A 25367-nucleotide genomic window follows, 5' to 3' on the forward strand; every position below is an offset into this window, starting at 1 on the left:
AGCTGGAAAGTATTATGTAAAATCAAATCACTTTGTGTAACATTGAAGAGGATTTCTGCCAAATTGGATGAGTAAACTTCCAGGAGCCATATTGTAGTACAGTTTCAAGCCACCACCTTCAATGCTTGCATTCCGAATGGCTGCGTCTTTGAGTCACAGCTGTTCCACTTCTAATCTAGCACCCTGTTAACCCACCTGGGAAACCAGAGGAAGAGGATCCAAAGCTTGGACCGCTGAAACCACATGGGAGACCCAAATGTGGGTTCAAGTCCCAGGCTCTGTCCTGAACCAGCTCTAGATTTTGTGGCTTTTTTGAGAGTAAAATAGCAGATGAAAGCAGTGTCTCCATTTGTCTCTCCTACCTTTCAAAGCAAATAAACAGTTCTTTAAAAAGAATTAAAAAGTCAAGCGAGTTGTACAAATTTATTAGCTTAGTATACATTACCAAGAAGTGTATTCTAATACCTATCTTCACAAAATAAAAGATAGCTCTTAGAGATTGTCAAAATTACAAATAAAGACATGTTTAAATCAAAGTGTAAAGCCTTAACTCCTTAATTTAGATGTAATGAATATAAATATCTATATTCTCCCAAATTACTATGTATATAAATATGCATACAAGAGATCTAAATGATAGTAATACAATGGAATTATTTTATCTAATTTTTATTATTTATATACATTTTAATCTTTCATGATATGATATGGTTCCACAGGCACAGGGCTTCCCTCTTCCATTTCTCCATCAACTTGCCACTGTTTTCCTATATAAGATCATTTATAGTTTCCTTTCAATGAACAATATACTGTGTCATTTTAAGTGTCATTAAATAGAATCCATAAAAATGCAGCCTGACATGGGCCAGCAGGTTAATCCTCGACCCTAGGTGCGAGTCTCCAAAGCTGGTTCATGTACGGACTGTCCCACCCAAACCAGCTTTCTGCTTATGACCTGGGAAGACAGCAGAGGATGGCCCAAGTCCTGTGACTCTGAACCCACATAGGAGACTCGCATTAGGATATGTTTCTGTGTTTTCCATTCTACACCTGTTTTTTGAGCTTAGCTCTTGGTTTAAAGTCTAGCCAACTTATACTATCTATATAATCTCTATTCATTCTTTTAAAATTTCTCCTGACACACTGGTGAATTGTTACTTTTATTTATTTGAAAGAAAAAAATAGGAACACAGAGACATTTGTTCCCTAGATGCTCATTATAGCCACGGCAGAGCAAAGCTTTGAAGACAGAACTCTGGAACTCAAGGCCGCCAGTGCAGATGGCACGGGTCCCAGTTCTTCAGCCACCACCTTCTACTCCACAGGGTGAAATCAGAAAGAAGCTTCAACTGGATACCAAGCTGGTACTCAAATCAAGGCACTTTAAATATGAAATGAAAGTATCTCACACAGTACCTTGGCTGCTGCAACAATGCCCACCTCAGTTATCTATTTGGACACCTGAGTTAGCTTTAGAAAAGGTTTTGACATTTTTCTAAAAGACTCATTTGTTTATTTTTATTGGAAAGGAATGTTTACTTAGAGGCAGGGAGAAAAAGGGGAAGGGAAGGAGGGAGAAAGGCAGGGAGGTGGTGAGAGGGAGAGATCCTCTATCCACTGATTTACCCCGCAAATGGTACAACGGTCAGAGCTGAGCTGATGGGAAGCCATCAACCAGGAGCCTATTCTGCATCCCTGAGGAGAGTGCAGGGTCCCAAGGACTTGAACTATCCTCCACCACCTACCTTCTCAAGCCACAAGCAGGGGGCATGATGGGAAGTGGAGCAGCCAGGACATGAAATAGCACTCATATTGGACGCTGCTGCTACAAGGGGGGGGGGGGCAGCCTGCTGAGTCACAGTGCAAGCTCAGGTTTTAAAATTTTAAATAAAAATTCAGGTTTTTCTTTTTTTTTTTTTTAAAGCAGAACTACACTATGATTACACATTGAATTACTATTTCTATCTTTATATAATTGTGTCTTTCCATTGAGGTACTTGGTACAGCTTTTAATTTACTGAAATATTAATTTCTTTTTTATGATTTTTAAATTTAATATGATACAATTCCATAGGCTCAGGAACTTCCCCTATCCTTCCCCATTTTGCCTCCCTGCCATCGTTTTCCCCTGTTATTACAAATGGTATAGTCCTTCCAAAATAGTCACAAGTCCATCATTCTGCTATTTATGTGTATCCTGACATTCTAAGTATAGACAACAATAGAAAATCTAGCATCCTATATATTTAGCAGTTTCATTGAGAGTTTATCTTTGATTTGGGAGTAGAGATGCAAATTGCAATATATCTTCACTTGGCAGCTTGCCAGTCCCCATTATATGGTTCCTCTAGATAAATATATGTACATACATGTTTACTTATACATAGATCATGCATTTTGCATGAAAGTTGCCTTATATCAAAGAGAACATACAATATTTATCCTTTTGGGATTGGCTTATTACACTGAGCATAACGATCTCTAGTTGCAACCATTTTGTTGCAAATGATAGAAGTTCACCCTTTAAATGGTGAGTAGTATTCCAATGAACAAACGAAAAGAAACTTGAAAACACGAAAATGACCTGTAATCCTATCTTATAGCAACAAAATCTGCAGTTTTAATTTCTAAGCAATGTTCAAAAAATAATTAACAACTTTGTTTAAATTTCGAACTTCTACTGGCTTCTATCCCATATGGAGGATGAAGCATTATTTACACTACCAATGAGCCTAATTATACGTGTTTAGTTTCATCTAATTAATTATAGTAAGTTTAACACTATTTGAGGTTTCAGTCAATATTCTTGTCGGATTTGTTTGTTTGTTTGCTTGAAAGGCAAAGTTACAGAGCAAGAGAAACAAGAGACAGAGAGATAGAGAGAGAGGAGAATCTGTTATTCACTGGTTCACTCTCCAAATGGCTGAGCTGGTCTGAAGTCAGGAGCCAGCAGGCTATGCCTGGTCCCCCACACAGGTGCACAGCCCAAACACTTGGACAACAGCCTCTCCTTCCCCAGTAAATTTCATGAGAAGCCTGGACGCCAGCTGGTGCCCATCTTTAATGAAGGTAGTGCAGGTGGGCAGTTTCATTTGCTATGCCCCAGTGCTGGCCTCCGTGTCCTCAGGCTGTTACTTTGAAGCTACGAGTGGGAAAAAGGTACAAAAAATATATATGCCAATCAATTTTTTCAATAAAAAAATAAAACACTGCCACTGTTTTATGGTCAGGCCTTTTGAAATATAAGAAAATGCTGTTAGTGAAAACAGGATATATATTGTGAACATATTCCTGTGTTTTGTTTATTAATTAATAAGATATTATTCTTCCCACCTGTTATTTCACTAAAGTACTACTTGCATGTTCAGAAAGCCTCCAAACTATAGCACTTAAAACAACTAAGGGACAGGATTTGGGTGCAGCCATTGACTTGTCCCCTGGGATAGCTGCAGCCCTACTGCAGTGCATGGGTCCCGCCCAGACTCCCTCCCCTGCAGGTAACAACATTTCAAAGGGCTGGGGCACTGCTCCTCACGGGAAGCCTGGGACTGATTTCCTGATTGCTGACTCAGCTTGGCTCCTCCACTGTTGGTTCAGGCATTCGGGTAACAAACCAGAAGATGGGAGGTACTTCTCTTTCAAAGAAACTAAATAAATACATATTTTTTTAAAAGCTAGAAAAAAGTGATAATATCATGCTGCCATGTAATAGTATGTTTTCTTAGAATTGTAATAACCTGCTCATAATTGTAAAAGTCCTTTGAATTCAAGCCTCTTTTCCTTTAACTTATAACAATGTATATAAGGTAAAAACAGATCATATATTTCATACATATACTTTTAAGAGTATAATGATACTTTAACAAGTTGTGAGAATGCTGGATTAATTTTGCTGCTTCCTTAAAAATAAAAAACCATCTAAGGCACAGTGTGGTAGCCTAGTGGGAAAAGACATTGCCTTGCACACACCGGGATCCGATATGAGCACCAGTTCATTTCCTAGCTGCCCCACTTCCCATCCAGCTCCCTGCTTGTGGCTTTGGAAAGCAGTGAAGAAAGCTCCTGGCTCCTGGCTTGAGATCGGCTCAGCTCTAGCCTTTGCAGCCACTTAGGGATTAATCAGCAGATAGAAGAACTTCCTCTCTGTTTCCCCTCTTCTTTATCTATCTGATTTTCCAACAAAAATAAATAAATCATTTTTAAAAATCACTTTTGTTGTCAGTGATCTTTTTGATATTGTTCGATTTTCTATTTTATTGATGTTAGCTCCTATCCTCAGTACATTTGTTTTTTATAATTTGTTCCCTTTAATGTTATAGAAATATATAAGTCTTTTAATCATCAACTTTTAAAATTATACAATGACACACAGATAGGTGTATATAATTTCTGATTTTCCATTTATTTTTCTATATTCACTATAACTTATTTGGAATTGTTTAATTTCTAAGTTGAAAATAGTTTGCTAATTCACTTCAAATAATTACTTATTTATTTGAAAGAGTGATAGAAGAAAAAGAGACAGATAGATATTGTTATCTTCCAAGCCCTGTCAGAACTAGAACAGGTTGAAGCAATGAACCACAAATTGAATGCATGTATCCCATGTGGATGGTAGGATCCAAGTACTTGTGGCCACCATCTTCTGTATGTCCAGATGTACGTCCTAAATGCTAGATAAGAAGCAGAGAAATCAGGACTCAAACAGACACAACAACATGAGATATCGGCATCTTCAAGTGTCAGCCTGCTGCACCACAAAACCCATCCTTCAATTTCCTGTTTTGACTTTTGGCTTTTAATTTTATTGCAGTGTCAGGAAATGGTGGTCAATATCTTCTTGGTTTACTCTCTTTCTCTCTCAAAACCCAAAAATTTCATCCGAAAAGAATGGAAGAAAGACCATATGATGGTACTTCAAAAAGCTCACAGAAAATGAAATTGTTTGACACAAATTCATTAAAATCCATGCATAGTTTTTTCATAATATATATTTTTCATTAAATAGTTTTAAAAGATTATTTACTTATTTGAAAGGCAGAATCAGAGAAAGAGGAAGACACAAAGAGATCTTTCCAATCACTGATTCACTCCCCAATGCCCCAACATTCAGGAATAGACCAGGCCAAGACTGGAAGCCAGAAACACCATCTGAGTCTCCCACGGAAGTAGCAGGGGCCCAGCTATCTGGACTGGAGACAAAACAGAATAACTGGCACCTGACTTGACTATAGGATGCAGGTATCCTGAGCGGTGTCCTAACCTATTGTGCAATAACAATCCTTTCATGAACTTTTCTGAAGATCAGTTGTACACATGAATTTTAAAACTGTGTAACACCAAAGCAAACTCATTTTTAAATTCCATCGTCAACTAGCTTCCTGGAATAGTCTTACATTTCAGTAAATTTTGATAAATGCTTCATGAATGCTACTGATACTAATATTATGAAAAATACTAACAATTTATGTGTGCATGTATTATCTGTTAAAGTGGTCCTATACTGAGATATATATATATATGTATGGTCTATAGCATTATTTTCTATCAAGTTATTATTGAAGCTCTAACATTTTGTTTTGCATACTTCATTGCAGTATTCAATGTCTTCAAATTTATGATCTTAAGCTCACCTACTCAAATTAGGATAAACACATTTTGCTTATTAATTAATCAGCTGTTCAATTTTTGGATTATTTCCCAATTGGGGCTCATAAGAACCACCATGCTAATAATTGTGATGTGTAAGTCTAGGTATGAATATGATGTCATTTCTCCTGAACAGGTAACTAAACAAAGATATTGTAGAGGCTTACTACCGGATTTAACAGACCCCAACATGTTTAGAAAATGGCTATGGAACTTTACAGTTTATCAGCAATGCATAACAACTCAATAAATGTTCTGTTGTAATTTTATTTTCATTCAATTCAATTTATATTCTAATTGTCTTTAATTCCTTTTAATTAGGGGTTTATCTGTGTTGTTTGCTTTTCAAGCAACTTGGAATTTCCCAAATGCTGTTGTTGATTTCTGCCTTAATTGTGTTGCTGGGCCCAGCAATGTGGCTCAGTGGCTAAATGCTTGCCTTACAAGTGCCAGGATCCCAAGTGCACTGGTTTGTATTCTTTCTGCTAAACTTCCCATCCAGCTCCCTGCTTATGACCTGGGAAAGCAGTCAAGGATGGCACAAAGTCTTGGAACCCTGCATCTGTCTGGGAGTTCTGGAAGAAGCTCCAGGTTTCAGATTGCTCAGTTGTGGCCACTGCAGCCACATGGAGAATGAAGCAACAGATGGAAGATCTTTTTCTCTGTCTCTCCTCTCTGTAAATCTGACTTCCCCATAAAAACAAATAATATTTGTTGTGTTATAGAATATAGTCTGTTTAATTTCAAAACTTTTTAAATTTGCTGAAACTTAATTTATGGCATACATCTGTTCTGGAGAGTTTGACACATTCACCTAAAAAGAAATAATAATGACTTGAAGTGGAGTGTTTTATAAATGCCAATGTATAATTCTTTAAATATGATGGTAAAAACAGGTTTAAATTAATTGTTAATTATTGAGTGGGAATGCCTCTAACATTTTACTAATATATATGCTGTGTTATATTTGTATAGGTACATAGCAACAATTTAAAGAAATTTTCTATTTGCAATGTTTAAGTTTTAAGACAAACAGGTCTGAGACTACCATTACTACATAGCTTTACCCTTTTAAAAATTGTAACCATTAAATAACATAAAAAGATATCCTGATGTCAAACCACCCAAGCATTCTACATCAACACAATATTCAAAGCTTTGGCTTGCATTTTATAATGCACATAACTTCATGCTATAAGTAACATGAAAGATGCATATTTCCTAGGTTTGATTTTAGTAGATTTTATGTTAAATTTTGTGATGGGAACTACTTATTTAAATGGGTTGAAATAAGGCTTCATTGCAAGAATGTGTATAGTTTTGTGTGCATTTAGGAAGTGTGCACACTACTCAAGTTAAAATGTTTTTCTTTTTTTTTTTTTTTCAGATTTAGAAGGCTTATTAAAGGCTTGTAGGAAAAACAGAATTATGGGGCTGACACCATGGCTCAATAACCTAACCCTCCATCTTCAAGTTTTCAGTACTGGCTACTCCACTTCTAATCAAGCTTCCTGCTTCTGACCTAGAGAGGCAATGGAGGATGAGCCAGGCCTTAGGACCCTGCATCCATTGGGGGGACATGGAAGATACTCCTGACTCATGACTTTGGACAAGCTGCAGCTGAGGAGCAAGCCAAAAGATAAAAGACCTTTCTGTCTCTGTCTCTTCCTTTCTTTGTAAAATCTGCCTTTCCAATAAAATAAACGGAATTATAACATAATGTACAATTTCCATGAACTTTGGAAGGCCCAGAGCATATTAGTAAAATTTTTTTGGACTGTTCTTCCAAAAAGAAAACATAATGAAAATGCATAAATTAATGATGCCTCTTTACAATTTTCCCAGTACTAGGCCCAGCGTGGTGGCCTAGCAGCTAAAGTCCTCACCTTGAAAGCACTGGGATCCCATACGGGTGTCAGTTCTAATCTTGGTGGCCCCACTTCCCATCCATTCCCTGCTTGTGGCCTGGGAAAGCAGTCGAAGACAGCCCAAAGCCTTGGGACCCTGCACCTGTGTGGGAGACCTGGAGGTCCTGGCTCCTTGTTTCAGATCGGCGCAGCACTGGCGGTTGTGTTCCCTTGGGGAGTGAATGATCGGCCGGAAGATCTTCCTCTCTGTCTCTCCTCCTCTGTCTATATCTAACTTTGCAATAAAAATAAACAAATCTTTAAATAAAATATTCCCAGTACTTTGCTTTCTGTGCATTGCTTAATGCTATTAATCATAATAATCATAATTGATCAAAATAATAGCACTTATTAATCAAGAGTGTATGATATATATGCACTTGAAATTGTAGCATGGTTAAGTACCTTTTGCTACAATGTTTCTTTTTCCACATTGTTTTTTGCTTGAAGTTTTTATTTAAATAATTCTTTAACACTCGTTTTCATTTATTTTTCATACTAAAAAATACAATTAGCTATTTACAAAGAACAATAAGAAACCATTCAGATTACATACTCAAACCATGCCCAGACTGGCACATTGTTACAATCTTCCATAAACATTTTAAGGCATATTAAACAGAGCTCATTTTTTCTCTTCCTTAAAAACACAGTGTAACACTGTTCCATTTATACAAGATGGCACATTTATTTTCTTATTTTTCTTTTGTCTTGTTTTTTAAGGTTTATTTATATTTATTAGAAAGGCAAATCAGATTGACAGGAAAAAGGAGAGACAGACAGAAAGATCTTCCGTCCACTAATTCACTCCCCAAATGGCCACAAAGCCCGGAGCTGAAGCTGATCTGAAGCCAGAATCCAGGAGCCAGGAGCTTCTTCAGTGTGCCTCACATGTGTGCAGGGTTCCAAGGCTTTCCGCCGTCCTCCATTGCTTTCCCAGGCCATAAGCAAGGAGGTGAATGGGAATGCAGAGCTGAAAGGGAAGTAGAGCAACCAGGACATGAACTGGTTCCATATCAGATCCCAGTGCTTGCAAGGTGAGAATTTAGTCATAGATCTGGGCCTGGCACCTTTAATATACAGTAAAGCCCTGTAAGTACTGCAGTCAATCTATTTCTACTTCACTCTTCAGTTTTCTACTCAGAAATAAGCATTGTATCATCTTTAAAGAAAATATACTGCAATTGGGGCCTGTGTTGTGTCACAGCACATTAAGTTGCCATCTGTGACTCCATGCCGTATTGGTGTGCAGTTTGGAGCCCTGGCTGCTGGCCTTGTGATTCACCTCCTCGCTATGGAGCCTGGAGAGCAGTGGGATTTGGCCTTGCTGTCTGGGTCCCTGCCCTCCACGCAGGAGAACTGCCCAGAGCTCCCTGCCCCCGGTTTGCTTCCGCCCGACCCAGCACTGCAGTCCTTGGGAAGGAAAGCAAGGCAGGATCTTCGTCTGTCTCCTTTTCTGTGTCGCTCTGCCTTGCAAATGATATCAAAAACCAAACAAATGCTGAACTTGTTTTAATAGATCGGGGATAGTTTTCCCTTTTATCTTTGTTGTTTACTATTCAATTTCACTTTATAAGTGAAATTATTTTTCAATCTCCTATACACATCTCATTTTACTTCCAAACTAAAGCATCAATTTTACTCAATCCAATTCAAATAACAAAATATTAGAAATTCAACCAAAATTTCATTAGTTGTATTTTAGTTTAACATTTTTCAAGAGCAGAATTATTAAAGCAGTATTTCCATAGGTTACATACACAGGGTTATATTTGTCTTTGTTTCTAAAGGTTTTTCACTAAGAATCATGGTCACTGTTTTTGTGTTTCTCATGATTTTTACTAGAATTTCTAATGTTGAATTATTACTGTATTCTTAGTCTCTTTTTATACACAACAGAACCATAGATTCCACATTTATCACTGAAAAATATAGTGAATCAAATTAAATATTGTTGCATCATGGATTATGTTTTACAATACTTACTATGAATAATGACCAAACCATATTATGGTTTATTTCAATCAACAACCTATGCTTCAGTTGTATTCATTTTGCTGTCAGTAAGTGGTACACAGAAAGCACATACCACGTTCTTCCTTATTTGTCGAAGCTAAAATTTAAAATAAAAGAAGAAAGGAAAGAAAAAAAGGAAAGAGGTGCCTTGTGTGTCAACACTGCTACAAATTATTCTTTAAAATTTTGTTTTAGACCTTTGCCAATCCAGTGGTTAAGAATATTATTTTTTTATAGTGTCAATGATCCGTGGCTACTCTACAAGTTACCACATATGAGTAAAAAGATCATTTTTCTTTCAATTATTGCTTATAACCTTTGTCTATATTCCCACTAAACTAGAGACTTCCTGCTAGAAATTCCACTTAGGTGTTGCATATGGGTGGCAGGGACCCAGAAGTTGGGGCCACAATTTGCTCCTGCCTCAGATTAGCAGCAAGTGTCTCATCAGTGGTACAACCAACACTTGAAGTGGTGATTCAAACAGGATACTGGCCCTACATGCAATACGCTTAACCTGCTGTGCCATTATGTACGTATGTTTCCTGTATAAATAAATGGACATTGTTTCTGTATTCAACTACTGCGATTTTTCTTCGATTAACAGATGTTATTAAAGTTTTTACATTTATGTAATTTTACGTTATAATATGCCTTGTTTCAGATAAGTTTAATGCTATGATTACTGACTTCACAGAATTCTTAATAGTGCCATTAAATGTATTTATCCATGCAGATCTTGAGTATTTTGAACTTGATATATCAAGTTGCATTGAAATACTTATCTTTGTTAGTATAAAATGCTTAGTAATCCTTCATCTCTTCAGTAATGTGCAATGATAAAAGCAACATATTTATTGTTAATTTTCCTTTGGTTTATGCTTTTACATTGTATAATACACCCTTTTAATAAAACTGGGAAATATGATATTGCAACTTTACTGTATTACCTTGTTAATTTTTGAACCATTATTTGCTTTAGTAATTGGAAAATCACATTTTTGATTCACTGATTTGCTTTTCTTACAGAAAATCACATTTATGCTACTACTGCAACTTCTTTCCCTTTTGTCTCAATCATTTATTTTCTAATCCTTCTAAACAATTATATGCTCAAATATATATGCTATCTGATTTTATTCTGTTACATTTTATTTCATTGCTTTTATTTTTAGTTTATGTGTTATCTTAGGTCAACCATAAAGTTTATCTTTCTTTCTCTACTTCCACTTTCACTTTTATTTATGTCATAGTTTACCTTCCCAAGTTTCATTACCTTACAATTCATCATTTCCATTTTTTGTTAAGTATTTAACATTCTATCCAGTTGCTGCAACTTCCTTAAAAGCAGTTCATTACATACCTACTTTTTGAAACTTTCAGTAAAATTTAATCAAAATTAGCATTCATCCCATGCAAATAGGTGAGGGTTCAATCAAATCCTAGTTTTCAATTTTTTTTTCTTTTAATTAAAGCATATATACAGATCCCTATTTTTCTGATATGAGGAGAATTCAAAAAGTTAATGAAAACAAAACGTTTATTTTGATGCATACCAATTTTGAACCAATGATTATTTTTCATAATTTTTGCCTTGAGCTTTTTTTTAAGATTTATTTTATTTTTGCTGCAAAGTCAGACATACACAGAAGAGGAGAACCAAAGAAGGTCTTTCAGTGACCGCAATGGCCAGTGCTGTGCCGATCTGTAACAAGGAGCCAGGAGCTTCTTCCAGGTCTCCCACGCGGGTTCAGGGTTCCAAGGCTTTGGGCCATCCTTGACTGCTTTTCCAGGGCACAAGCAGGGAGCTGGATGGGAAGTGGGGCTGCTGGAACATCAACTGGTGCCCATATGGGATCCCGGTGCGAGCAAGATGAGGACTTTAGCCACCAGGCTACCACGCCGGGCCATGCCCTGAACTACTTGAAGCCACCTTACATTGTCAAATTCTCTTTGACCAGCAAGAGGTCTTCAATGTGCCTATGTCAGGGAATGTGCATAAGTAAACTTTCATGCTTTCACACTTCCAAAGCTGCTTGTTCTGCTAGCTCCAAGGAGACACTCTTTTCTAAAATTTTAGTTTATTTGTGTATGTGTTATGCATCTTCTGCTTTTCTGAAAATAATACGATTTAAGAAGGAATCTATTAACCATAACAAAACCGTGTCTAGTATTTCAAGCAACAGAACTATTTGTTCACTTCAAAATGGATGTATCATTTCCAGAAAGTGTTTTTTTCCAAGAGATTTTGTGAGATGTAGTATCATTGAACACTTTCATCCTCTCATTATATTCTTATTTCCTTGTCGTTGCTAGCTGTTACTCAATTTTGGAATACTAATCCCCAAATTTGTAATTCCAATATTCATATTTTGGAGTTCATTCTTCTAATTTAGTTAACTATTCTATCATTATCTGTATTGTTTATGGATTTTACAGGAAAAAAGAGGGAAAGAGTATATCTTATCAATATTTATAAGGGAATTTACTAGCTGCTTGTTGTTTTCCATTTTGCTTTGTGTGTTGTTTTCATCTGGTTCTATATTTCAATGTTTGTTTTTTATATATAATGCTCTAACGTGTTTTCTTCATATACACACATACATGTGTGTGTGTATATATATATATATATGAAGAGAATGAATCTAAAAATACAATTCTTACTTCCTTTTTAAAAAATGATTATTGATTTCTATTTCAAAGGTAGATTTATAGAGAAAAGGAGAGTGGGAGAAAGATCGTCCATCCACAGGTTCACTCCCCCAACAGTGCCATGAGCTGAGCTGAGCCAATCCACATTCAAGAGCCAGGAGCTTTCTCTAGATCTCCCATGGTGGATGCAGGGTGCCAGCACTTCAGCCATCCACTGTTGCTTTCCCAGGTCATAAGTGGAAAGCTAGATTAGAAATGGGGCAGGACACAAACCAGCACCCAAAGCATATGCAGCTGCTGCAGATGAAGACCTAGCCTAGTATGCCATAGCACTGGCCCCCGATTCTTCAACGTTATACAAGCAAGCTTTAAGTGAAGTTATTTATGAACGACTACATATTTATGCGAGATAGACAAAAAGAGAAAGCCAGAGATAGAAATGGAGACAACTGCCACTGATGCATTCTCTAAATGCCTGACTGGTCTGGGATGGGCCAGGCTGAAGCTGGGAGCCAAAATCCCAGTCTGGGTCTACCATGTGTGTGGCAGGGAGTCAGCTACTTGAACCATCGCCTGCTGCCTCACAATGTGCCTATCAGCAAGAAGATGGAGTAACTAATGGAGCAGAGATGCTAACATAAGCACTCCAATTACGGGAGAGAGGTATCCCAACATGGATTAAATGCCAAGCCAGAGGGTCACCATTGAACCTCATTCTTAGTACTGAAAGTGTTTATAATTTTAACTCCACTAGTTTCCCAACTGTAACACTTTTGCACAATCTTGGTTTTGTTCAGATTATTCCCTCTTACTTAACTAGAAAGACTCTGTTCTTCCTTACTTTACTGTTATTACTGTTAACTGCTGGTTATTTAACTGTTATTACTATTACTTAGTACCAGATTATCTAAACTTCAAAATTACATGTTAAACATATCTTAACTATATTTCATTCAGTTTTCATTAGTGGTATCAGTAATCTCCTTATAAATTAAAACATTAAAAAAAAGTACAAAAGTGAGGTTCTGAAGAAAGTCTATCTAGCAATACGTAAATTACACAACTACCTCTTGGGCTACACCTGAATTTAAAATGGGCTATAAAATACTCATGCACTAGACAACATAGTATGAAACGAACTAATTAACATTTCTTGCTTATAGTATTTTGAAGAGTATCTACATTTTGGAATTGGGGGGAGGTTAGAGGGAATGTTAAAGTATTCTAGGCAGGTCAAGTCACAAATGATTCCAGCAAGCCTCATTGCTAAAAGGAATGCAAATAGATAAAATATACATGTGAACCCAAGATCACATGGCATAGGGGTGCCACTATACATGATACTCCCCATATCAAAAACATTTACGTTGAAATTGCATCCATATATGGCTCATATTCTCATGAAATATTTTATTACAACCTTAAAATGGACAATAATTTTATTTCAGAAAGCAAACAAATCATCTGTATCACTTTAAATAGTGGCTTTATTTAATAATATACATTTAATGAAACACTATTTCATTAAATATTTTCACAACTTTTGTCACAGAAAACCATTATGTCCACTGTTAAATTATTCCAGTCAAATTTGATGTTACTAGATTTAAACTCACAAAATATAGCTTCTGGAAGCATTTCTATAATTATTATTAGAAACATCAACTTACTTGTGACCTAAATGCTTCAGAAAGTATCCCAGGACCTTCAGAGCTTGCACCCAAATGCTTTCACTTTTAGAAGCCAATAATTTGTAGATCACTCTAAAAAACATAAGTTCTCTGTTAGTCCCTTACCAATAATAAAATTAAAATGCTATATACAGATAAATTACATACACATAAAACACCTTATAGAATTTTCAAAATTCTTTGGAGGAAAATTGAAAATTAGAACTGATATGCTTTTCTTAAAATGTGCCCTTTGGACAAATACATATAATTTATATATAATATATATTATATATACACACACATATACATATATGTATATATATACGTTACAGGGCAATATGACTGGCTATCGATGAGCACACTGAATAAAATTTTAATATACCTGCTTAGTCACACCTAGTTTTCTCTCAGAAAGGCCTCCAACATTTGAAACTAACGACTCTTTTCTTGCTCTTGGTAAAGACCATCATGGATAGACATTGGCTGAACTATGTCCCCCTCCTGAGAATTTGGAATGAAGTTTGAGAAACAGTACTTGTCTTTCCTGGAATCTTAGATTAAGAAATGATTTAAAACAACAACAACAAAAAAAGAGAACAGCAGTTTTGATTTCTATCCAGAGAGGCTATTCAACAGACAGAAGGAAGAAATGAAACACACACAGAGAAAGGAACAAAGAAACAAAACCTGTTTCTTGATGGCTTGTAATCCCTCTTTCCTACCCTGAAAATATTTTTATTACAAGTATGTGATTTAACTTTTAATAAAAATAGCCTGAGAGGTTTTTTTGTTTCCTGGAAATAAAACACCCTTTAGCAACATATAACCTACACTCAACAGTCACTGCAAACAAAAATAAATTAGGAATACATTCATTACAATATTAATTCATGTCTTAGAAATTTTATCTTATAAACTAAAAGGAGTCACAGATAATAATAAAATATTGGAAGATTCTCCAAGAAGTAGCAATAAAATTATATGTGCCATATCATATTATGTTGTAATAAATAAAATGTCATGGTATATTTTGAATGCAAAGTAATCCAGGCTACACAAAAGTCAAATGGAATATAAGATACAATTTTCTAACATTCAGGAGAATAAAACCTTAAAATTAAAGTCATTTATTTTAATTCCACTAATAATTTACAATATGTAAAAGATACTTTTCTTTCACCTTCTTAGAGTGTGTGAGGAATATGTTAAGTATAATCTATCAAGATTGTAACAGGTAACTTACAGACAGCAGACTTGAATATGCATTAGATATTAGCAAAAACTATAGACATACAGTGGGATCCAAGAGTGATCCTGACTGCCTCTTAACAGGAGGTCACAAGCACAGAGCAGGAGGGGACCCCAGAGAGGAACAGGGGGACAGGAGAAAGTTTGTATCCTAACCCTGGACATTCCCAGCACCTCACTAAAGACTATCAATATGGGCACCAAGGACTATATCCCACTGCCAAGGAGATCACAGGGAATTGGAGTGCCCTCATAGGCCTAGAACTCTGAGGTCAACCGTTCCCTATCGGATCTCCCACACGGGATGGAAGAAGACCAGATCCTTCCTCACAGGAGCTAACATCATCAGAACAACAGCCAGGAGCCAGGAGCAGTCCTCAGAAACAGAGGAACAGTAAACTTCCTTAGGGACTTGGGAGAGGAGCCTTCTCTGGTCCTTACTTAGTCCCAACTTTGGCTCCCCAACTTCTCTTGTAATGACCATCAGGGTCACACCGGAGCCCCCAAAATTAGATCAGATAGAGAGAGACCAATCAGGAAAGCTTAGAACAGACAGGAAAAGGTCAGCTTGGACTACCATGTACCTTACTAGGTAGAACACAAAGATCAGTTACTTCTCAGTAAGGTACTGAAGATTTCTCTGCACACCCCTCCTAAAACTGTTCTGTTCCTCAATCGTTAACATATGCCTTGTTAGAGTTATAAACCTGATTGGACTATCCTAAAATTCATGAAGTTCAGCAAAAATCATGCTTGAGTAGTATAAGCTGCTAAATATAAAAATAAAAATAGGAGACAGCTGAATAGTATCCTATAAACATTTTAAGGTGTATAGCAGCCAATTGTGTATATGCTAAAATTGAGATGTCAATGAAGTAGTCACAGAATGTGGTTAAGAACTTGCATTTTCTAACATATTGGTCACTCAATACCACGTTAACTAATTTCATGATGTTGTAAATTTCCATGTTTCTTCCTGTTGTTGAAGTTGTATAGTGACTTTGCATTGGTTGGGATGATATTCTGCCAGCTCTACTTTCAGACCAGGGCTGGTCTCCCAATGAAACTGTTGAATTTATCTGGACAATAAGATGCTGGACTCTCTGCATGATCCATGCCCGCAATAAAGGAATCATGACTGGTTATGAACTGTACTACTGTAACAATGTGGAGGAATTCAATATGGGGGGAGAGTTTGGGGAAGGGTTGCGGAATCCCAGAGCCTGTGAAACTGTGTCATAAAATGAAATAATAAAATTAAATTTTAAAAAGATACTGTTGATATTACTTCCTTTTATCTTTTTTTTTGCATTTTACCTAATGCAGAAGGACTGAAAGAATAGGTGTACTGTTAATTGACTGTTTCCCTTGAACGATGACTTTTTAAATCATAATCCTAAATTTCTGCATGTTTACACTAAAATCTATGTTCAGAATTTTCAGGGATCTAAATTAATCATGAAAAAAATTTAAGTTAGAAAGCAGAAACATGCCAAAAGTGAATTACTAAGATCATAACAACTTTTAACAGGAGAAATAATCTGGTGAGCCAAAACAAAAGCTCAGAACTTGAAAAATCCTTAGATTTAAAATCCAAGGTTCTCAAAGAGTCTCAATTCGCCATGAATAATTTTAAGGAGCTGGAAAAACAGCTTTTGTCACTAGAAATCATGACTAACACTGAAACAGGAACATGTCTAAGGCTACTGTGTATCTAAGAACAGAATGATGATAGAGCATGAATATAAACATTAACAAGTCATTTAATGCATGTCTTCTTGTGATCAGAAAAGATATAATTAAGAATACTAATTAAATTGGCAAAAAAATTTCAGAATAATGTGATTGCATTATTGGACTGAACAACACATAATTTCATTGTTTGGTAAAATGCATTAAGTTTCAACAACTTCATACTGTTCACCTTCAAAGTAAGAAAGTAATCACTGTTGTTATTCATTATATGTGAAATTATCTTCTTCAGATTAACCAGTATAAACTCAAACATAATCATGATATCACAAATTTGGCTACATAGAATTGAAGTGATAACCTCTCAGATTTTAGAAAGTTCTTCAAGCCAAGAAGGTTATTGGCTGATATAAGTGGCCAAGTATGGGAAGAGTACATATACCTATGCTGAAACGTCGTTTCCAATATCTTTTCATAAACTTTCTCAAAAGAAAGCTGTGGAAGTTTACTAATTTATATACAGCATAAGCTAGATTTATTCATTCTACCTTCTCAGAACTTCAGAAAAATCAAATAGAATTCCTGGAGAACTAAATTATGAATGTGATATCATAACAGTATTAATCAACAAAATGTTTCACCTATTTACACAATTAATTCATAATAACCATAACAATTATTTTCAAATTCTTTTGGTTTTGCCTCTTGTTCCAAAGTATCTTTGGCATTTGTGCTTCCTTTTGCACTGCTATTGTCTCAGGCTATAATCCTTCTCCAATTCATGACCTCTCATGGTGTTCTGACCAGCAGGTGCCCGTGACCTCTGGGGGGATGAAGTAACAGAGTTCCTCAGAATCACCAGTCTGGTAGAGCATGTCGTTTATTCGAAAATAAGCACAAACTTTATAGACTAAGAAAAAGGGAAGGCAGAAGGGTGACTCTTGACAATCCTGCCACCCACCTGTAATTGGTTAGATGACAGCTCTATCTCTCTGGACCCTCCAATCCTACTGCAGGACATATACACCATGCATGGCTGACAGGTTACATGGGACCGCACTGACTTCTCAGAGTAGCTTATCAACAAAGTCCCACTGATTTTTAATAATATTACAACCATATTTACAAGTATACCTTATTCCATTTCTCTGATCGAACGCAGGTATCATTGAGGCTGGATGTTCAGACATTAGAGCCACCAATAACTGTAACACATCATGAATATTTTCATCCTGCATGATAAAGAATCATCAATATTTATTTCGCCAAAATTTTATTCTAAGACTGAATAAAATAATTACTATTGAAGTACTCATAACATTTTTTACCTCATGCATTGTAAGAAGATAATTTAATATACTCTGAAGTTCATCTTCTTTGACACCTCGATCCTATTAAAAATAGTATTAAAAAAAGTATTTTAATCTAGAAATAAGAATTAAGGCATAAAATTATCAGTTTACAAGAATTTAAAAGTAGTAATATGTAATTAAAATTTACCACTCATAGAATATACTGCAAATTACATAAAATTTGAACTATTTTTAAAGTCATGGCTACTTTGAGATTCACTATCAAAATTAATATATTTAATATATTTGCAATTTGGCCATACTCAAAATACTAGTATCTAATTATTTACTATTTAAAATACTACAAATAAAAATTTATATCAAAAATTTTGTGCATTTTAAAATAAATTTACCCTTATTTTCTTATTGTCTTCATCCTAAATTAAGAAAATCCTTACAAAATATATTATGTAATCCTTCTTAAATTGTAATAGACGATTTCCTAAAATAAAATCTTTGTGCTCAATTCTGATTCACATGTTCCTTGTCCAATTTTCCCACATTCATTAATATTAAGAATGTTAAACAGCATTTAAACCAAGTTAAGATCATCAACAGTTAATATTGAGATTCATGGAGTATTGATCAAGAATCTCTAGTTAGTGTTAATTTAGTATTAATGATTCAAAACTACTACTCAAGTTTCTTTTATCTATTTTATGTCTGAATTAGGTAAAATTATGTTACCTTTAGTATGAGTTGTTTCAGAAACAGTAGCATGAATGCCCGTAGTGATATTATTTCTTTCTGTGATGGCCTAGGACCTTCTAGAAGAAGACAGGTAAAAAAGAAAATTGCTTAAGGCAATAATGTTAGCAAACAGCAGAATTCTTCAATAGTTATATTTATTGAACCAAAGCTTTTATTAATACTAATGTTTTACAACTTTAGAAGATTATGTAACAATAAACTTTCACATTTAGGTAAAATGAAACTTCTAAAAGATAAAATATTACTTCCCACTGATAAGTCAATAGTCAAAAGTAGTTACACATGTGATAGTACCTATTTTTTTTATCAATTTAATAGGTTTCTCAATTTTTTAATCTTCTGCTTTCACCTAAATAATTCTCTCATTTCAAGTGTACACATCAAACAACAAAGTATGGAAATTGTAGCACTCAGTTTTATTGCACGTATTTGTTTTAGCATCTATTTTCAAACCACTTGTATATATAAAGTATATAAAATAGTAGGCATTCATTAAACACTTACGTAACCAATATATGAAAAGTTAAAAAAATACATATCGGTTCAATCATATCTACATTTTAAAGCAATTAACTACAAAACATCTAACTACAAATGTAAATGAAAAAATGAAATGATATACATATCGCTTATTACATGGAGACTACATTAAGTAATACTACTAAAATCACAGAAATCCAGTACATTATGCTGTTACTGAAGACACCCAGATTTCCATAACTGTGTATAGTTTTTGAAGGTCTGACCCTGCAGTGAACATCCTGTGCAGCACTTAAATCACTACTTCAGATATCTATCACTCCAGCTAGGCAAGCGTCTGTTTGTCACAACTTGAATACATTGTAAACGTGATCACCTCTTAAATACTTAGCTCTTAAACACTTAAATACTTCTCTGTAATTCTTAAAACTTAAAGGCACTCAATAAGATAACCGTCCTTACACATTAAAATTAAAAGTAGCATTAAACAGCCCTATAATCTAATCAAATACTCCAATCAAATTTTACTAATAAAATACTTTGTGCAATTAAAAAAAATTTCTTTTGCTTTAAATGCTAGTAGGAAGATGATACCCTGCATGTAGTTATGTTACTGCAATGCTTTTCAGCATACAGTCATTCTTTTCATATGTTCTTGTCACTCATGATCTTGACATTTTACTTCTAATTACTGCCTGGTGAATTATATATTTGGTGAAGGGGTTAAGCTTGCCATTTTAAAGAAAACTGAATTTATGCCATTGTAAGAAATAAAAATGAATAAGGAGGGAGGGTGGCAGTGAGTGAGAAAGAGAGGGTAGAGTGGGAAGTTTGAACTCTTCAAATTGTTTCTATGAGAGATAGAGAAACTGGAAAATATGGAAAGTTCTTCTAACAGCCGTAGCTGGGCCAGGCCAGGCGTAGGCTAAGATAAAACTGGGAAGCAGGATCATAACACAGGTTTCTGATGAGTTGCACGTCCCAATGAACTGACAGATCACTTCTGCTCCATGGTTTGCAGTGCCGGTGGGTATACCCAGGAGCTCAATCCAGAAACCAAATCCAGGAAATCTAATCTGAGATCAAATGTGGGAAGGACAGAAGATAATTCTCTCTCTCTCTGTCTCTCTTTCTCTCTCTCTCTCTCAATCTGTGTATGTATGCATGTACTCATGTATATTTGTACCTCTCTTTCATTCTGCATTTATATATAAAAGAAAAAAAAGCAAAACAAAGTATTTGAGTCAGAATTAGATCAGCTCCACCACTTTGTATCAACTTTCAGTTACCCAATGTGTAATGTGGGTTTAACATAAACACACACATCTCATATAATGTGTGAATATATCTATTTATAATTATTTTATTACTAAATATACTAATATGAACTATCCAGCAGAGAATCTAACTATAAGACTCATAATCAATGCTGCTATTATCAATTTAAAAATGAATTTAAAAATTCATTAAAAGGTTAAGTAATGAATCTAAGAGTAGATTTTTTAAAGCCTCAAAATAAAATAAAAAGGCACATGCTGACGAAATTATCTACTGGTAAGACATTTCTGAAAAGCCAAAGTTAAAACTATGTCATTAGCATCCTTCTCAAAAAGTTTAAGCAAATGAAAGATGTTGGTTCCAGCCCGCCCTCTGCCTGTACTTTTAAAGGGCATATGCTTATTCAATGTTGTTCCACTCTTTGACCCTATGCTGACTATGCTACTCCTGAAAGGCTCATTTGCATAAATCAAGAAAAGAAAGTGGATTGAAATGACATTCACTCACGAAAGAGAGTGGTATATAATCAAAGACTCCACCACCCTAGCTGTTGAAATTAAGTCTAGAAACAACCCAAGGGCTACATCCTTGCAGGTTAAAATGAAGAGTTGAGGTAAAAATCTCAATTCTAGAACAATGGTCAAATACCATCATAAGTCTATGAACAAGAAACAGTAGAAGTATGTCAAATCTGTTATTATACCTTGGGTTTAGCTCACAAACAATGTCTTTATGCTCTTAATATCTACTGTATGCATATCTTAAAATAATTAGAAAAATGGCAACATTTTTAAAACAGTAAGAAAAAAAAGCATGAAGTAATTAAATTGTTTTCTTCAACACTGCTAATAGGTGATATTGGAGCAAAAATATAAAAAAACATAATAATGTAAAAATTTTAACATCAACATACGAAAACACACAAGCTATATGCAAGAGCAATCATGTACTTTAATATTACATGCATATCTTCCTGAATCACAAGGAAAGCATAGAGGCTAAAGTGAAGCCTAATGTTTATTTTAACCTGCCTTATACCAAAATAATGCTGAAAAATTATACATTTCTTTATAAACATTAACAATTCTCAATACACCAACCCACTACAAAAAAGAAACATACTTTCATGACAATTTAATAAATATGCCCATCTATTCAGTGTAGTAATACCCAGGACACAGTAATAGGAAAGTGTAAACACAGAGGTAGAACTATACTTACCTAATCCTTTGGGTGTAATGCCACTACTGTCAGCAGGATTAATAACCCAGTAGTAATATTTTAACGTGTGCATTAGCTGTAATACTGTTCCTACTCTGCGTATGGTGGTGTAAATGGTAGCAGTTCCAATAAATTCAGCAGACAAATATGTATAGAGGGAGAGTTGAACCTAACACAGAATGATCACAGATCATTATAAATATAAAATATCTCGTGTTTAAATATGAAAAATATATATATTATGCAATTTAACAAAAGCCAACTAGCAAAGTCAGAGATGACTTCTGATAATGAGATTAAACATAATATATCCAATGTTCATTTTAAATAATAGACTAAAATCGACATATTCACATAAAAGTTATTTTAACACAGGTTATCTAACAGTTACTGACAAATGATAAAAAATGATCAGATAACTGAAACTAATAAGACAAAGGTCAACTGTTTGAATGTCAAGTAGATTAAAACCCTCAAGTAAAGCACATGTTATTGGCACAAATACCTATATTTCTTCATAGGAACAAATTTACAACAATCAGCTGCAGTGTATCTGCAACAATATCATATATCCAAATACTTAATGTAATCTCAATTTTTTACACCTAATGACATCGTATTTGCTTATGAACACATGTGAATGCACAGAGTTGACAAGAAACTTCATATTTGAGGTTAATCCAAAAGTTGAGAAGATGAACGTAAGAAAATCAGAACACATATCCTATAATTGGATATATGAGATACAATAAAACATTTCAAAATCAGAATATCCTGTTTTTTTTTTTACTGATTTCTATGAGTATATTTTAGAACAAAATCATGGTAAGTAAAATAGTAAGAATCTTAACTATCTAGAAAGAATTTCTTTCAAAGAGAGAGAGAGAGCGAGGAAGAATTATTTTCACATCATTTCTTAAGTTCTTTTTTCAAAATGAAAGAAATTTCTAATCAAAATAATAATGGTAATCACAATATAATTATTTATGCCCATTTATTCTCTCAGTAATAGGCACACCACATTATCCCACTTGGAAAAGTCTGACATTAGAATGTAGTGTTACACCTTGCCCACTTTTTGAACCATAATTTTATTTATTTTATAATTGTATACTTAATCCTTGATCTCAGATATTAATAAGCATTGCCCTGGATTGGTCATTGAATATACTAAAATTTTCCAGTGCTTTCTACTAGACACTTCAGACTCAATGCAAATAATCTATAACAATTCACTCAGCTAAAATAAATTTGGATAAAATGCATACCTTTGCAGGTGTATGTATCCAGATAGCAGGGTTGAATAAAATGTGATCACAAAGCTGTTTCAGCAAAGGGGCTCCATGAGACAAACCATCAAGGTACTTTGCAAAGGATAAAAACTGCTCCAGCACAGCTCTAGTAATATGAACTCTAGATGACTAAACACAGAAAACAGAAATAGCTAAAAATATCTAGAGTATCAACGTATAATTTTGACTTAGTATGAGTATATATATTTTTATATGTTTTAGCTATTAAAATATATTTACATCAAGAAAACCAGAATTTCAGAATATTTGAATGGTAGCTTATAAGCATTCTGAAGATCTCTCTAGATGATTACAAATTACTCAGCTTAGAAAGCGCTATTCTTAGGTCACACTCAAAGAAATTATGTAACTGATTAATAATGATGACTTAACTCTACTTTTCTAAGTACTAACACAAGGTTTTATGCATGGCAATTAAAAGTTAAATAATCACTACCTATTAAAAAAAGAGAATCTAAAGAAGTAGGAATGCTTTCTCTCAAACATCTCCAATGAAAATACATTAATCCTACCATTCTTCAAAAGCTATAAATAAGTTTCACATTGACAAACACAATGTGCCGTCTTAGCATGAGTCTTTCTGAACAATGCAGTTTTCAAAAAAGCAGACCTTACTCTCCTGAATACACTGCCTTTATTTAGCCTTCGTGATTCTTAGATCATTCTTCAGTATTTGCTTCAAATATTATTTCCTCAGTCTGCTCCAGTAATACACATTCCTTTGATATAACAAATACTTCCACAGCTTTGCAACACGACCTCTCTTTGGAGGATTCCCATCAACAATTTTTGGCTGCCACCAAAAATATCTGATGTGTTACTAATGGTATTTAGGAATGAAAGAGATCATTCAAATTTAGAATTCATTTTTTTCTTTATTTTGAAAAACTTTATATAGTTAATTCGGGCACAAAGGTTCAAGGGTCAAATTAAATTTGAAAGCTGGACAGTCCAATAGAGTGGTCATTAGCCTTATGTGGTTACTTTAAAATGATACGTATGTGCTATGACACCTACATACTGGATTTTAATAGCTGTGAATAAAGAAAAAAGAATATAAAAGGTCTCAGTGAATACATGCTGAAATAATATTTTAGGTATAATCAATCAGTTAAATGGAATACATCGTTAAAATTCATTTCACCTAAAACATTTTACTGAAAAACTTAAATTGCATTTGATACTTCAAATATATTTCAACTGCACAATGATATCCTAAAAATAAGATTGAAATGTTATAAGATTAAAAAAAAACTTTCAAAAAAGTAATTCCAAATCAAATGTTCAAAATATATCTTTACAAAACTCTTTTTTTCCTTTTCTAGTAATTCTTTCAGTAGTATCACCATCCTCCAAGCATTAGGATAAAGAATCAATTGCTACTCAAACCTAAATCACATCTCATATCATGTCCTTCTCCCTGTTGTCCAGCAAAGGAAGTTCAGATATCAGGATATGAAAATAAAATTTAAAAGGAACTAAAATTATCTTGCCAATTTTTCTTCCTTGTATTTTTATCTATATTTTAGCTGCTCAAGTCTGATGGAAAATCATACATTTTTACACTTCCAGGGAGTGAAAAACTCAAATTGTTGCTTGTTAACTAAAACACTGTGTGAATAGGAATATTGGAACAATAAAGATTGGTGAAAACAGATCCATGTTCTTGAATTCAAAACTAAGCAACATTTTTTTTCAAAGTATTTCTCTGGGTTAATTTCAATACATGACTTGACTTTGTTCCATTTCATTTTTCACGATGCTCCATAAACTTGCGATACATCTGAATCCATTTCTCAAATCTTAGAGGTAGAGCTCAAGAGCTTTCGTTCAAGCATTCTGAAAACACACTTACTAATAGTCAGGCACTCTCTTTGGCACTGTGAAAAAAGCAGTTAACAAAACTGAAACAAAAACCTTGCCCTCATAAAACTTATTCTACAGGTGGAAAGACAAGAACAAGGAAGTAAAAGGAAAAGACAAAATATGTAAAAATTGCGTATTAAAAAGGACATGTAAAAACATGGAGCAAAGATATTTGTACAAGATGACTTCATGAGGCTGCTTTTATTTTGTTCTAATGAAAAATAAGACTAACACTAAATTTGTACTCATAGCATTGTATGTTTGACAAAACTTCCAGTTGTGCTTATATAACCAGTTGCCTACAAAGTT

General features: G+C 34.5%; 1 protein-coding gene across 1 annotated transcript in view; it reads right to left on the reverse strand.

The window, feature by feature from the left end:
- NBEA (neurobeachin) overlaps positions 1 to 25367 on the reverse strand; it is a 483658-nt gene that overhangs the window by 410889 nt on the left and 47402 nt on the right. The window contains exons 8-13 of the mRNA XM_040991525.1: positions 23148 to 23300; positions 21880 to 22048; positions 18877 to 18956; positions 18166 to 18228; positions 17972 to 18069; positions 13895 to 13987 (exon numbers count right to left, since the gene is read on the reverse strand). Of these exons, the coding sequence (XP_040847459.1) occupies positions 13895 to 13987; positions 17972 to 18069; positions 18166 to 18228; positions 18877 to 18956; positions 21880 to 22048; positions 23148 to 23300 (656 nt within the window). The remainder of the gene's footprint in view (positions 1 to 13894; positions 13988 to 17971; positions 18070 to 18165; positions 18229 to 18876; positions 18957 to 21879; positions 22049 to 23147; positions 23301 to 25367) is intronic.

This window comes from Ochotona curzoniae, unplaced genomic scaffold (assembly GCF_017591425.1).
Source record: "Ochotona curzoniae isolate NIBS_2020 unplaced genomic scaffold, NIBS_Ocur_1.0 contig_64, whole genome shotgun sequence".
NCBI lineage: Eukaryota > Metazoa > Chordata > Mammalia > Lagomorpha > Ochotonidae > Ochotona > Ochotona curzoniae.